Source organism: Siphateles boraxobius, unplaced genomic scaffold (assembly GCF_051911475.1).
Source record: "Siphateles boraxobius isolate OS27281-9 unplaced genomic scaffold, OSU_SipBor_1 13, whole genome shotgun sequence".
NCBI lineage: Eukaryota > Metazoa > Chordata > Actinopteri > Cypriniformes > Leuciscidae > Siphateles > Siphateles boraxobius.
This window is the reverse complement of record NW_027508733.1, coordinates 24,993,995-25,008,157: the sequence shown is the minus strand read 5'-3', so window position 1 is coordinate 25,008,157 and position 14,163 is coordinate 24,993,995. Positions and strand designations below refer to the sequence as shown.

Here is a 14,163-nt window from a genome sequence, read left to right as displayed (position 1 = left end):
ACCGTCCACAGGCGTGTGCAGGAAAAGGCCTACAGGTGCCGCATTCCCCAGGTCAAGCCACTTTTGAACCAGAAACAGCGGCAGAAGTGCCTGACCTGGGCTACAGAGAAGCAGCACTGGACTGTTGCTCAGTGGTCCAAAGTACTTTTTTCGGATGAAAGCAAATTTTGCATGTCATTCGGAAATCAAGGTGCCAGAGTCTGGAGGAAGACTGGGGAGAAGGAAATGCCTGAAGTCCAGTGTCAAGTACCCACAGTCAGTGATGGTCTGGGGTGCCATGTCAGCTGCTGGTGTTGGTCCACTGTGTTTTATCAAGGGCAGGGTCAATGCAGCTAGCTATCAGGAGATTTTGGAGCACTTCATGCTTCCATCTGCTGAAAAGCTTTATGGAGATGAAGATTTCATTTTTCAGAATGACCTGGCACCTGCTCACAGTGCCAAAACCACTGGTAAATGGTTTACTGACCATGGTATTACTGTGCTCAATTGGCCTGCCAACTCTCCTGACCTGAACCCCATAGAGAATCTGTGGGATATTGTTAAGAGAAAGTTGAGAGAAGCAAGACCCAACACTCTGGATGAGCTTAAGGCCGTTATCGAAGAATCCCGGGCCTCCATAACACCTCAGCAGATATATGCAAATTTTTTGAGATTTTTGGGTTTTCATGAGCTGTATGCCAAAACCATCAGTATTAAAACAATAAAAGACCTGAAATATTTCAGTTGGTGTGCAATGAATCTAAAACATATGAAAGTTTAATTTTTTATCATTACATTATGGAAAATAATGAACTTTATCACAATATGCTATTTTTTTGAGAAGGACCTGTATATATATAGATATACACACACACACACACACATATATATATATATATATTAGTGGTGGGCCGTTATCGGCGTTAACGTGAGACTCTAATCGGGCGATAAAAAAAATATCGCCTTTAATCTATTCTCAAAGTTGGGTTGGTCCGTTGGGATCATAAAATAGCTTTTTCGAATATCGTTATATTTTCGCGCAAATCGCGCAGCAGGGTATTTTACTTTTACATGTTAAGTTGATCGTTCCTCTCGTTACTTTAAGCCTAGTTCACACTACATGATTTTAAAACGTCGGGCTGAACTGTGCGGTTCACACTACATGACTTGCTCTCTGAGAAATCAGGAGTGTTCAAGTTGTTGAGCTGTTCACACCACACGACACAGCATGATTGATCCGCAACAGGAGGTAACGCACTACACGAGTTGACAACAACTCTGTCACCCAACGATTCTATCTTGTCTACAAATCTATCTGTCTAATGTCTATCTTGACGCGAAACAGCACGCGCCAATACACAGCAAAGAACAACACAACACGCGAATATGGACGTCAGACAGAAACTAGTGCTGCAAACTGTTTGCGCGATGATTTGCTCTGAGAAAAAACGCAAAAAAAGAAAAAATAAGAGAGTATGGGGGAAAGAGTGGATCTGCATACGCAAAGAGCAGGTCTGTGCTACAGAGAGAGTTGGAGGTGAGTACAGCATGTTTATAGCCTATCGGAGATGTAGCTGCATGTTTATGTTTAGCTGATGGCAAAAATTACGTATTTACCCGGTGACCTCAACTCATGCGCTGCTGTGATTGGCTGTTGCTCATGACATCAGTGAGATTGAGTTGTGCGACAGCTCTGGATATCTAGCATGCTAGATATTTTTCTAGGCTCGGCGACGCGTCTGCGAGGCGTCTGCGAGGGTCTTTGATGCGTTGTTGGCTCTTTCATACTAACAGATTGGCAAGCGTTCATCGCTCGCTAATCCCCCGCGATTTGCACGCGATAACACCCTGACCTGTCGGCGAGCTCAACGATTTGCAAATCGGGCTTAAATCGGGCTTAAAATCATGTAGTGTGAACTAGGCTTTACATGTTGTCAAATGAGTTTCTTCCAAGCGCGCTGTATCTTTTTTATGGGCATGAGCGATTCTCAATTTACAAATGAATCACTCTTTTGGGTCGATTTTGTTCAAAGACTTCATCAAACAAGTTGGCAGATCTGTCTAAATCGGTTCGCGAATCAGTTCTGTTCAGTTCCTCACGCACTGAATCGTCTGAACTCTGAAGCGCGTTCAATCACACTCGACACGAAGTCGTAACAGGAAGATTTAAGAACATCAAGAGCTATAGTTTAGTCTAGTGAAATTTTTTTGCCAGCGATGAAGATCTTTATTAGTTGAACATCTTCGTAAGCTGTCTGTGAATGAATGATTCCACAGGACGATACATTCGATTTCATTTCATTCAGGTAATACATTTTACAACCAAACAGATTATTACGCCACAATAGCACTACTAAAAAGTATGACATTATCCGTTGGACATATACATTCATTTATAGGCTACAAAATAAATAAGCTATTGTGTACAGTTTATGAAATGAACACCTGCCATCCCGCGGTAATGTGTGTGTATTGCGCAGGGGCATAGTCACACGAATAGTTTACATTGATTGAAACTAATTTGTTTAAAAAGGAGGAGGCTATTACCGGTAAAGGCAGGTTCACATAAAATCATTATGACATATGACATTATTTTTTGATCTAACGAGCATCTGGTTTGGCGATGCAAAAACGGACTGTAGCTACGTCGTGCTTATTGTTTTGTTCTTCTTCCAATTAGTCTACTATGTTAAAAAAAACGACGAAAACATGTTGTTTGTTCAATTAATAAACAGTTTGTTTGATGACAAATCGCTAAAGATGAAATTGGCCTCCCTTTCTGTCATTGTAATTGTGCGTTTTATTTATTTATTTTATTTTATAATTTTTTTTGACCGATATTCGACTTTTGCTCCTCTATTGTCGAATGGCATTTTTGGCAGAAATTCACATCCCTACGCGAGGCGAACTATTCTCAAAGACTTACTTTTAGTCATTATTTGGGTAGCACACATATTCTGAATGACTTCGGCAGAATTCAAATGAGCCATTTTAATCTAGATTAATCTAGAATAATTCCAAGATTCCAGTGAGATTAATCTAGATTAAAAAAAATAATCTATCCCCACCTCTAATATATATATATTCATTCTTTAAAAAAATAATTCATGATTATGGAATTGCTTCTAAAACCTTCACTCTGAGATATGTTTGCTCTTGGACAGACAGTGTGTACAGTACAGCACTAATCCAGGATCCATTTGTTTAACGCAGGTACAAGATGCTGATTCATATCCGGACTCATACCAATGAGAAACCTCATCACTGTCCTACCTGCCACAAGAGCTTTTCCCGCCTGGAAAACCTGAAAATACACACACGCTCACACACAGGTGAGATCCACGCATTTGCAATAAGAACAGAAGAAACATGCACACACAGATAATATGGTACACATCAGATATGGATATATAAAAAAACATTAGCTCACATTTAAATAAGATGTGCACAATAGGGTTTCTACAATACCGAAATTTCAGTAGTGAATACCAATATTTGAAAATGTACATATTATTATGTTAAACAAATAAAGCAATGGCATGTAGCCTACAAATATTTAGTTCACTAATATTTAGTTTTAGTTTAGGGATAGTTCACCCGAAAATGAAAATTAGCCTATGATTTACTCACCCTGAAGACACCCTAGGTGTATATGACATTCTTAAGAATAGTACATATAATATATTAAGTACATATGTAGTTTTTAAGAATGTCATATACACCTAGGATGGCTTCAGGGCTAATTTTCATTTTTGGGTGAACTATCCTTTTAAGTAATAGTTCTTCAAGTTAGAAGCCAAGCATCTTAATCACGTCTCTAGAAGAAATGAAGATAAAGTAGACTATACAAGTAAAGTAAATTGTGCTTGATGTTTTTCATCTAACAGCAGCATCAAGTATTCAAGAAAACATTCAGATATTGAAATTATAATACAAAAGCAATCAATGTTAAATAAAAGTACTTAAATTATTTTATTTAATAAATTATTCTTATTAATCCATTAATCCTAATTAATATTAGTAATTCAAAATTATTTAATAATGAATCACAATTAAATAAATAATTATTGTATAGATATAATAAAATATATTTTTATATTTATAAATCAATATGATTTTATTTTATAAATAATGAAATGGTATCTTTTTATTATATTTTTATATTTATAAATCTATATGATTATAATTATTTTTAATATTTTTAATATTTATGTTTATTATGCTATCAGACAATATTTTTAATAGGTGCACCAATATTTTAATCAGCGCTCTGAGCACCAATTTGTGTTGTTTACGTTTTTAATACCAGTACTTTTGACACTCAAAAAAACCCCTCTAACATTCAGACACGACCATTTCCCCACACAAAATGACAGGTCTCTACAGGCCTGTGCCGTCCGGTTGTCCCTGACGGACCTCAGCTGTCTCGAACCTTGCATTCCTCCACTGCAATCCTTTGATTATCTCTTGCTCTTCTGCCCTCTCAGGAGAGAAGCCGTACGTCTGTCCTTACGAAGGCTGCAACAAGCGTTACTCGAACTCCAGTGACCGCTTCAAACACACTCGCACGCACTACGTGGACAAACCCTACTGCTGTAAAATGGTGGGGTGTCTGAAGCGCTACACCGACCCCAGTTCCCTCCGCAAACACATCAAGGCACACGGCCACGCAGTAGTGCAGGAACGCGCCACCTCACCCAGAATCAACAGGCTGGAATCGGATGGCGCATCATTGGTTGATGGCCGACGTATGGAGCGATCTTACCCAGGGGCGGCTCATTTCATTTTGCCAGGTACGGCGACAACCTTATTTGGGGCTCACACCTTTACCGGGCCCCTTGGTAGTCACCCTTTCGATCTGTCCAGGCTCGGCCCGCTTTTAGGAGCAGGGCCGGTGCTGTACCCCAGCTCTGGTGCGCTTGGGCTTGGGAAGGTGCCTATCTTACACCCCTTGTTGTTGCCGCCATACGGACTCAGTGGAGGTCAGTTTGAAAGAGGGGTCGAGGAAGAAGAGGATGATGATGATGATGAAGATGAAGGCGGGATGGGAGCAGGACTGGGCCCTCACTCATGGGTCGTGATCCCTCCGGGAATGCTGTTCTTGAAACAGTTGGCGACCACGTAAAGAGAGTCATATTGCCTTGTTCAAACTGCACACAAATCTGATTTGGATTGCACACTTGATCAAACTGAATGAAAGCAGATCCCGAATGAGGCTTAAAAAAAACTACTTGGAAATATAATCTAACCGTTGGGAGTGCAGATTTTGAATTTCTCACGAATGTGATGTGAATCCGGTTTGTTTGTTTTCTGTTCAGACTTCAAAAACAAAACTGGTTTGTGTCCCGATACGCCAAAAATGCTTATTTTGCTTCTGAACAAGGCCTTACGGGCTGTTTACACTAAGGACAATGACGATAACTATAAATGGTTTTAATAATTGTTCTAACTCTGAGAAAATCGCTGTCCACACCACAACTATAACGATAACGACACAGAGGAACGATGACATTGGAATCACGTTCAGAACGTTTTTTTTCCAGGTGATAAATGATAAAAACATTGACAGCCAATCAGAATCCATCCTGCTTTAAAGAGCTGGAGGATTTAAAGCCACTGACGACAAACGCTTAGAATAAACAATGTTATCTTTTGTTGGTGTGGACTCTTAATATAGTTATCATTAAAATGATCTTTATAGTACACTTCTTAAGAGGAAACTGATTCAGTCAATCACACACACATTTGGATTCGTCATAAGGTCCTGCCTTTTGGGAGAATCATGTGGTAAAGTTAACATACGGAGTGATTAAATACACAAAATTATGTGGCAACATTCAAATATTGATTTTTCAGTACTTCCTGAAACAGTAATATTCATGCACCATATGTGCACATTATGTCATAAAAGACGTCAGAATGTATTTATATCTGACGAGTAATGCCTTGTGGGCGGAGCCTCCTAATTCATAATTATGCTGCTTTGACTCACAGTGGTCAAACAAAGTGAACAGGATGTGGATATGAATAGCATACAATACTACGCACATCTTTAGAACTATGCTGAACACCAGCTGTAAGCTAACAAAGCAGTTTGTACAATTAAAACATTTGCTTTTTTTCACGACGAGTAGGCTGGATATGTTCAATAAAAAAAAAACATTACATGAAAAATAAAACCCTAAAATCAGTCAAGTGAATTTAGGCATCACAGCATTATAATGTACAGCATGAAAAATAAACATTCATTATTAGTGTTAACGTTAAATGAGCGTTAGAAGGCGGCAGAGGTAATCTCAACTGAAAAATTAGGGTGAAATGTGATATATTTTAAAAACATTCATTTTATTAATTCCAATAAAATAAAAATATTATAACCGACATGCTCTCTATTGTAGTGTGTCTCAAACCAACTAGTTAAAAGAAATCAGATGTGCGTCTTATTCGCAAATTTTTATACCAATACGTCTCTCTCTTCCAAAAATTAACCAATTCGGGACATATAGGAAAAGTTACTTTTGAATCATTTTGTCAAGATAAATTTGCGATTGCTATAAGTAATCATCAGCTTGCATTTTCATTATTAGCCATTTAATGGTGCAACTGTGTTGACGTTTTGTACGTTTTCGAGGACGAGACATTGACTGTGTCAAAACTGTGTCATATGATTACATGAGTCCACTTGGACTCCACTATTTTTTATCCATTATTAAGTTCTGTGGCTAGCGGATTGCTAAACCTTTATGCATGGCTGACCTTTCTCACTTAAACGGCGCCTGGTTTTGCACCAGGAATCCCATTTGTAACGGTGAGGTATCGCTCTGATTTGATATCTGCCATGCACAATGGATAAATACTAAGACTATGGCCTGTCACGGCCAGCGCAAGTATTTTAATGAAATGTATTTGCACAGGATATTTTATTGAACATATTTTTACCAGTACCAAGTGCCTTCTATTGTAAGGTCGTTATTGACGAAATACAATGTATTAAATACATTTGTATGTATATTGTGAGTGTATTTTACCAGATTTAGTTCAATAGTCTTCTATCGTAAATGTTTTCTTGACGTTGAGGCTAATGTCTCATGAAGTCTTATTATACCACAGGACGTCTGTCAATGTGACCGGAATGAGATTTTTGAAATCGAGGACTATAATGCTTAAGTCCAATAAAGAGTGCAATGACCAAAGTGTGTACAGTGTTGTTTTATCTATAGGGGATTAAAGGCTTTTACATGTATTGTCACAAGGGTAAATGTTTGGTTAGTTTAATGTGAGGTTTATACGTACAATCAGCTAAAGAATTTTTCTTTATTTGTATTACAAATGAAAAGGAAGTGCTTTACATAGGTATGGAAAAATTGTGGTCTATTTGAAAATAACCATAAAACGCTAGTTCAACCCCCTTCCTCAGTGAACACCTGTATGAGGTGGGAGGGGGTGGGGCCACCTGTAACTCTTAGGCAGCTTTAACTCTCAGGTTATCAGCTAAATGGGCCATTGATTGCCTTGAAACCAGATGCACACACACCAAGACATGGAGGTGAAACTCTTCAAAGGATATGGCTGGAAGAGGTGAGCTCACACATGCTTTTGTCTTTCGTTTAAAGCATGAACTTGTGTCTATAAATTAATATTGTGGGCAGTTTATGGTCATCTGCTCTTTTAACAATGCACTGGTTTGGTAATTTTGTAAATGGGAACTGCATGGATATGACAAATATGCTGAATTCAAGAAAATTCCTATATTCTCATTCAGGGACAAGATTTCAGGATCCGTAAAAAAACGAATGTACTTCGTTTAGACAATTAATTTAGAAATTTAGAAACATTTGAATCTGGGTGGGAAGTAAAAGTAAATAATTCCAGTTAATTCAAGTTCTTGCAGCTCCTGTAGATGCTTAATGTCTAGCCTATACCCTAAATGCAAGTCACGTTGACAAAATTGTGTAAACTTGTAAATGTAATTTCGCTAAATCATAAAGCCTAAACCTCGGAAAGAATGGGCTATGGTAACAGTGTTGGAAAGTGACTGACTAAACATTAAAAATAAAGGTTCCAATAGGTTCCATAGAAGAACCATTGTTTGTTCCCCCGAAGAACATTTCAGTGACATTCTTAAAATAACAATTTTATCCCCTTTAGTGTGTAGAACAATTTTCAACAACCTTTTCCCACTCTAAATAACCTTTTGTGCAATGGAAAGGGTCCATAAATGTTAAAGGTTCTTCATGAAACCATTTATGCCAATAAAAAACCTTCATTTTGTGTAGTGACACTACATGACTGAAATCACAGTACCGAAATGGAGGCAAAAGGGTCCATTGTTTATTGTCAATGGTAGTGATGTAAGAAGAACAGCTCACACAGAAGTCACGCTAAAACCCCAACTTTCTTAAAAGTTGCCCAACTTTCTGCTTATCAACTCAGCTTGTGGAAAATTCCCGATCATGTGGATTCCCTTTAAAATGACTATATTTCGAATGGGAAAATTTAGCAAACATCGAACAACAGTAAATGGTAAAACGGTAAACAAACCTAGGCTTGCCTGGTTTATATAGCAATTAGGAGTAGAACTCGACCAGTTTAGATCGCCAATTTTATTCAAGTTGCTTCATAGGCTACTGACCTAAGCGGTCCGTTTCTCTGTATACGTTGGGTTGAAAAGCCTAATTGTAGTGAATCGGTTCATTCAGACAATTAATGTAAATTACAGTTTCAAAACAATTCACCAATTCGAATTCCTGTTATAGGCTATTCTCGACTCGGTTAATTTGGGCGTGTTTAAAAAAAATACTTAATAGCCTAGCCTATAAATACAGAAGCCCACCTGTCAAAAGTTGGAAAAACGTTTTAATGTTTTTGAAAGATGTTTCTTATGCTCACCAAGTTTGCATTTATTTAATCAAAAATACAGTAAAACAGTAATATTATAAAATATTATTGCAATTTAAAATAAAGATTTTTGTCAGTTTGATACTGACTCTTTAATTGTCTGTTCATTCATTAAAATCTTCTCACTCTTTTTGTGTCAACAAGTTTCTGATAAAATTATAAGACTAAATTATATCAATGGGATGTACCAGAGCCCGTCTAACGGAGAGCCTTGGCACTTCCTATTAGCCCCATTGTATATCATCTTGGTTGCAGTTCCATTAGAATTCCACTGGAGGTGATCGCGGGCGAGTGCAGAATGAATGGGAGTCTATGGAGCTAGACCGCTAAATGTATCCCTTTCTCCTGCTTGTCGTTGAATCAACGTAGATTTTATTGGTGATCCCGCAAGTTCAATATAGATTATAGTCCGAAGGTCGAATGAACGAGTACATATGTCCTTTCGATTTCTTACAGGTTAGGTCGTTGTTGGCTGGAACACGCTAGCATTCTGCTATTATGTGATGTCATCACATTTTTGAACGGATTTTTAGAACAGATAAGTGAACTTAAAAATGCAATTTTAAGCTGAGTGTATTATCTTAGCCTTTCTTTCTTCACTAACTTTCAAATTACTTGACAAAAAATTACATCTTGAGAAAAGTGGATTTCTGGTTGTGAAAACGTTTCAGGGTACGTATGTAACCCTGGTTCCCTGAGAGGGAACGAGACGCTGCGTTGAGAGGCGGTGGGAACGCTCTGCGTGATTGCGTTGTGAAGCACGTGTATAATCAGTCCATTGGAAGAGCAAGACGTCATTGGCGGGTGATGTCATAGACCAGGAAGCTATAAAGCACACCAGAAAACAGACCGCGACAGCTTCTTAAAAAGTATGAAGCAAGTCGACCAGGGCATGCAGGAAGTATGGCAGGAGAACGCATCGTCTCGTTCCCTCTCAGGGAACCAGGGTTACATACATAACCTGAGACGTTCCCTTTCAAGGGAACTGGAGCTGCGTTGAGACGCGGTGGGAACCCTATACCCACTACGCCATAATGAGAAATGCCTGTTCTGTGTGAAGTCCTTGCGCACACTAAGAAGCAAGCAGCCTAGCCCCGGGAGTGGAGAGGTCTAGGTCATAAAATCTGACAAATGTATGTGGTGAGGACCAGCCTGCCGCATTACAAATTTCCTGAAGGGAAACACCCGAAATTAAAGCCTAGAGGCAGCCATACTCCTTGTAGAATGGGCCTGAACAGCCATAGGTGAAGGCTGTCCGGCCGCTTCATATGCAAGTGAGATAGCCTCAACTACCCACTTGCTCATTATCTGTTTAGATGCAGGGCAATCTATCTTATGGCTCGTTTCCACTGAGCGGTACGGTACGGTACAGTTCGGTACGGTACGCAATTATTTGCGTTTCCACTGTCAAAAGTTGTGAATGGTACCAAAAAGCCGAACCGTACCGTACCACTTTTTGGGTACCCTTCCGTTGGGGTACCTAGCACAGTGGAACGGTACTAAAGGGTGGAGCTAGACTCACTGCAGAACGCTGATTGGTTGACAGAGTATCGTCACTTGCGCGAGCTACAAGGGGAATGACAACAAAAGCAGCGCCATTTTTTTAATATACAGTTGGAATATAATAGTATGGTTATTCTTTCACGAAATGTAGTTTTAAGAGTTTTTCAGACGAGAATGTAGTTGTTTAAAGCTCAAATCTGTGGTTTATTTATAATGTTTTCTGATAATTTGATCCATTCCAGGCGATCACCGGGCGCTCGGCGCTCATGTTCCCCGCCTGGAACAGCCTTTCCTCGGCTAGTCGTTCTGACGTTTGCCGCTGACTCTGTAGTGGTAATTCGTCTTGTGTAAATTTAACGGGTGATCTTTGGTCTCGTGAATCGATAATTCGTTCCCTGGCCAATCGTTTTGCTGAGGGTTAAGTGAAGTTTCATATATTTAGGCTATTTAACTTTTCCGTTGTAACGTTAATGTTAGACCAGCGCTGAATTTGTATATTTTACTGAATTTTTTGCTTTATCTCTTATTGTATAGCTTCTTGTAACGTTACCTTTTACTTATACTTTTATAATGGCTATTATTGCTAAAACTGAAATTTAACTGGGTTGAGTTTTGTCATTTTTTATTTTATTACAAGATTATCACTGTAATGTTGTTTATTGCAACATTTGTACAAATGCAAATATTGCCAGGAATATGTTTAATATTTTTAAAATTTAAACGAAAAGATGCAGGGTTGTGTTTTATATTTCGTTTTGTTATAAATAGGCTAACGTTAAACATGCAGTAAATAATATAATCAGGTCTATACATTGCCTGAACCACATTTGTGTGCCTATAATGTTTAAAATGTATTTAAATGAAAACGAAAAGGGACAGAGTGGTGTTTTATAATATATTTCGTTTTATTGTTGCCTAAAATGTACATGCAGAGCGAGCTGAGTGACGCTTTCAAGAACGCGCTGTTCCATTTGGAGAATTACCGGACTCGCGTCCTCGGGAGTCATTCTGCTGAGAACTTTGCGTACTTGTTATTGAGAAATGCCTAATGTCGGCGCTTGTCTTCTTGTGACAAACATGCCGAGAAGCAAGGACAAGATCTGCTGTATGCCATCCATTAGTGTTTACTTTGTCGCTTTCTTCTTCGCGCGAAAATGACGTTGATCGCTTCTTTCCTGCAAACACCACGCCTATCAAGTAGGGTACTGTTGGCGGTGGAAACGCTAGCCGGATCATGGTTTACTGACCCGACCCGACCCGAACCGTACTGTACCGTACCGTACTGCTCAGTGGAAACGAGCCATTAAGTTACCTGAAGCAGACAAATAATTGTTCTGATATACGCCACTGAGCAGCTCTGTGGACATAAGCATCCAAAGCCCTGACAGGGCATAACATATGAAGTTTTTCCTGAACTGGGGTATTAAAGGTGGAGGACAGAAGGAGGACAAATGACCCGCACATTTAGTAGGGACCTAGAAATACAACCCGATCTGGGGTGAAGAAATACTACCACCAAACCAGGTGCAAATCCAAGTACGTGCAGGTCTCAGCCTCATGTACCACGGAGAAGACGAAATTAAGGATCTCTCCTCAGAGATAACCCAGCAAAGAAACATTCATTACAGAAATCAAGTACTGTACCAACAGGGCAGAAACAAGATTCAGAAGGCGTTCTCTGCACCAGGCAGAGAACAGTTTCCATATCAATGCATATTTAGTCTTCTCATGGAGGGAACTCTAGACTGGAGTATGGTCTCCACGACCTCGGTCAAGAGACCTGAATCTATGAGCTGGGCCCCCTCAGAGGCCGAGCCCACAGTATCCATAACTCCAGAGGTCCCAGGAGCAAAGATATCTGCTCTGATATACGAGACCATCAGTGTGTTGTCCGGACCCTTCGCCGAGCGACCACTCATGATTGCCCCCGTCTTGTGAGGGAAGCATCCGTCAAAAGCATTATGCGTCGACAAGAAGCCCCCAACACTGGGCCTGGGCGAGGAACCAAGGTTCTTCCACATGACGAGGCACGTAGGCATAGCCGTGTGACCTTGATCATGTGAAAACGTGTTTCCCCTTGGAGAAAACCACTTGGTCCTGAGCCACCACTTCAGGGGTCTCATGTACAGAAGGCCAAAAGTAACTACGTTGGATGCAACTACCATGAGCCCCAACAGTCTCAGAGACTGTTTTGCAGTGAGTGACTGACCTAGTTTTACATTCTTCCAGGGCAAATGGCTGTAAAACCCTGACTGTCTGCCGGGAGGAGGAACCCCTTCTACAGCTCCTTTTGCAGAAGTGTCAGTACTTCCTGCTCCATAACCAAAGCCTGCTCGGGGTCCACCACAGTGGGGAGGACCCCTAGAAATCTGGGCGGACAAGAACCGAATTCTGAACCCTTTCCTATAGTGTGCAGGACCCACTGAGAAATATTTGGCAGTAGTTTCCACGCTGCCAGAAATTCTACTAGGGGAACCAGTCTCTCAAGACTTGCCTCTTGATTTGGTTGAACAGTCACTACGGTGCCCTGAAGCGGCGAACCGGAGGGAACAACTGAACTGACCGTTCTACGACCCTCCTCGGAGGATCGTATGGGGACGCTGACACCTCGGTGCCCTGAACTGCGAACCGGCAGGGAACAATCGAACTGCCAGTGCTGCGACCCTCCTCTGAGAGTCGCACCTCAGAGGGCGCCGAGGAGAAACGATTTCTCAAAACCGTCCCTGCCCCGGAGGAGCCCTCAGAAGCCTGATAGCCTAATTTTTTGCGACAGGACTTCCTGTCTAAGCTTTATTAGAGATGACGACAGTCCTCAGATCTTGCCTACCTCTAAATAGCTTAGTTCCTACGACCCTCTTCGGAGGATCATTGGAAAAAGCAGGCACCTCGGCACCCTGAAACGGTGAACCGGCAGGGAAACCGAACTGACTGCTCTACGACCCCCCTCGGAGGATCGTTTGGGGACACTGCCACCTTGGTGCCCTGAACGGCCAACCGCCAGGAAAACCGAACTGGCAGCGCTGCGACCCTCCTCAGAGAGTCGCACCCCAGAGGGGTGCCGGAGTGGACCACCCCGGAGGGGACCACCCTTAGAAGCCTGACAGCCTCGGCGTCAGGGCTTCCTCTTTGTCCAAGCTATTTTAGAGATAAAACAATCCTCAGATCTTGCATATCTCTAACTTTTTGGCTAGACTGCTACCACCACCCAGGTCCCCCTCGATTGTGGAGGAGCCCAAATGGCGATGCTCGTTTTGCACTCTGTGCTGCGAGGAGCTTAGTAGACCGAGACTGCTCCCGCCCAGTAGTCTCAGGAACGTTAGATCGGTGAGGAAGAAACCTCTGGAATGTCACTGAATGGTTTATTTCCTAGTTTTTTTTTTTTAAGCGGAGCATCCAGAAGAACAGACATAATTTATCTTATTTTTCTTTATTTTTAAATCAGAACAATGTATATATATATATATATCACTCCGTGGCCACCAGCAGGAAAACAACCGAACTGGCCGTGCTGCGACCCTCATCAGAGAGTCCCCCCCCCCCCCCCCCCCCCCCCCCAAACCCAGAGGACACAGAGGAGAAACGATTTCTCCAAACCGTCCCTCCTATAGTTTATCTGTTTTTGCACAACGCAATTCTCGAATAGCGTCAGTGCTGACTGACATCCTCACATTCATCCATGTCCTTATATTTTACCCAGTAGAGCTGCCTAATAAAATTAATTTATTTAAGATGGCTGGTGGGTAACGTCGGGGTTAAAAATGATGACGGCGACTCGGGGAAGAG

The 14,163-nt window shown here is 41.0% G+C and overlaps 1 protein-coding gene across 2 annotated transcripts in view; it reads left to right on the top strand.

Moving 5' to 3' along the window:
* The window catches only part of LOC143736135 (zinc finger protein GLIS2-like), a 28,705-nt gene extending 21,533 nt beyond the window's left edge, over positions 1 to 7,172 (top strand). For both annotated transcript variants that reach the window (XM_077226752.1, XM_077226753.1), the window contains exons 6-7: positions 3,193 to 3,311; positions 4,467 to 7,172. In XM_077226752.1, the coding sequence (XP_077082867.1) occupies positions 3,193 to 3,311; positions 4,467 to 5,104 (757 nt within the window). In that variant the 3' untranslated portion in view covers positions 5,105 to 7,172. The remainder of the gene's footprint in view (positions 1 to 3,192; positions 3,312 to 4,466) is intronic.
* Positions 7,173 to 14,163: the final 6,991 nt, after the last annotated feature.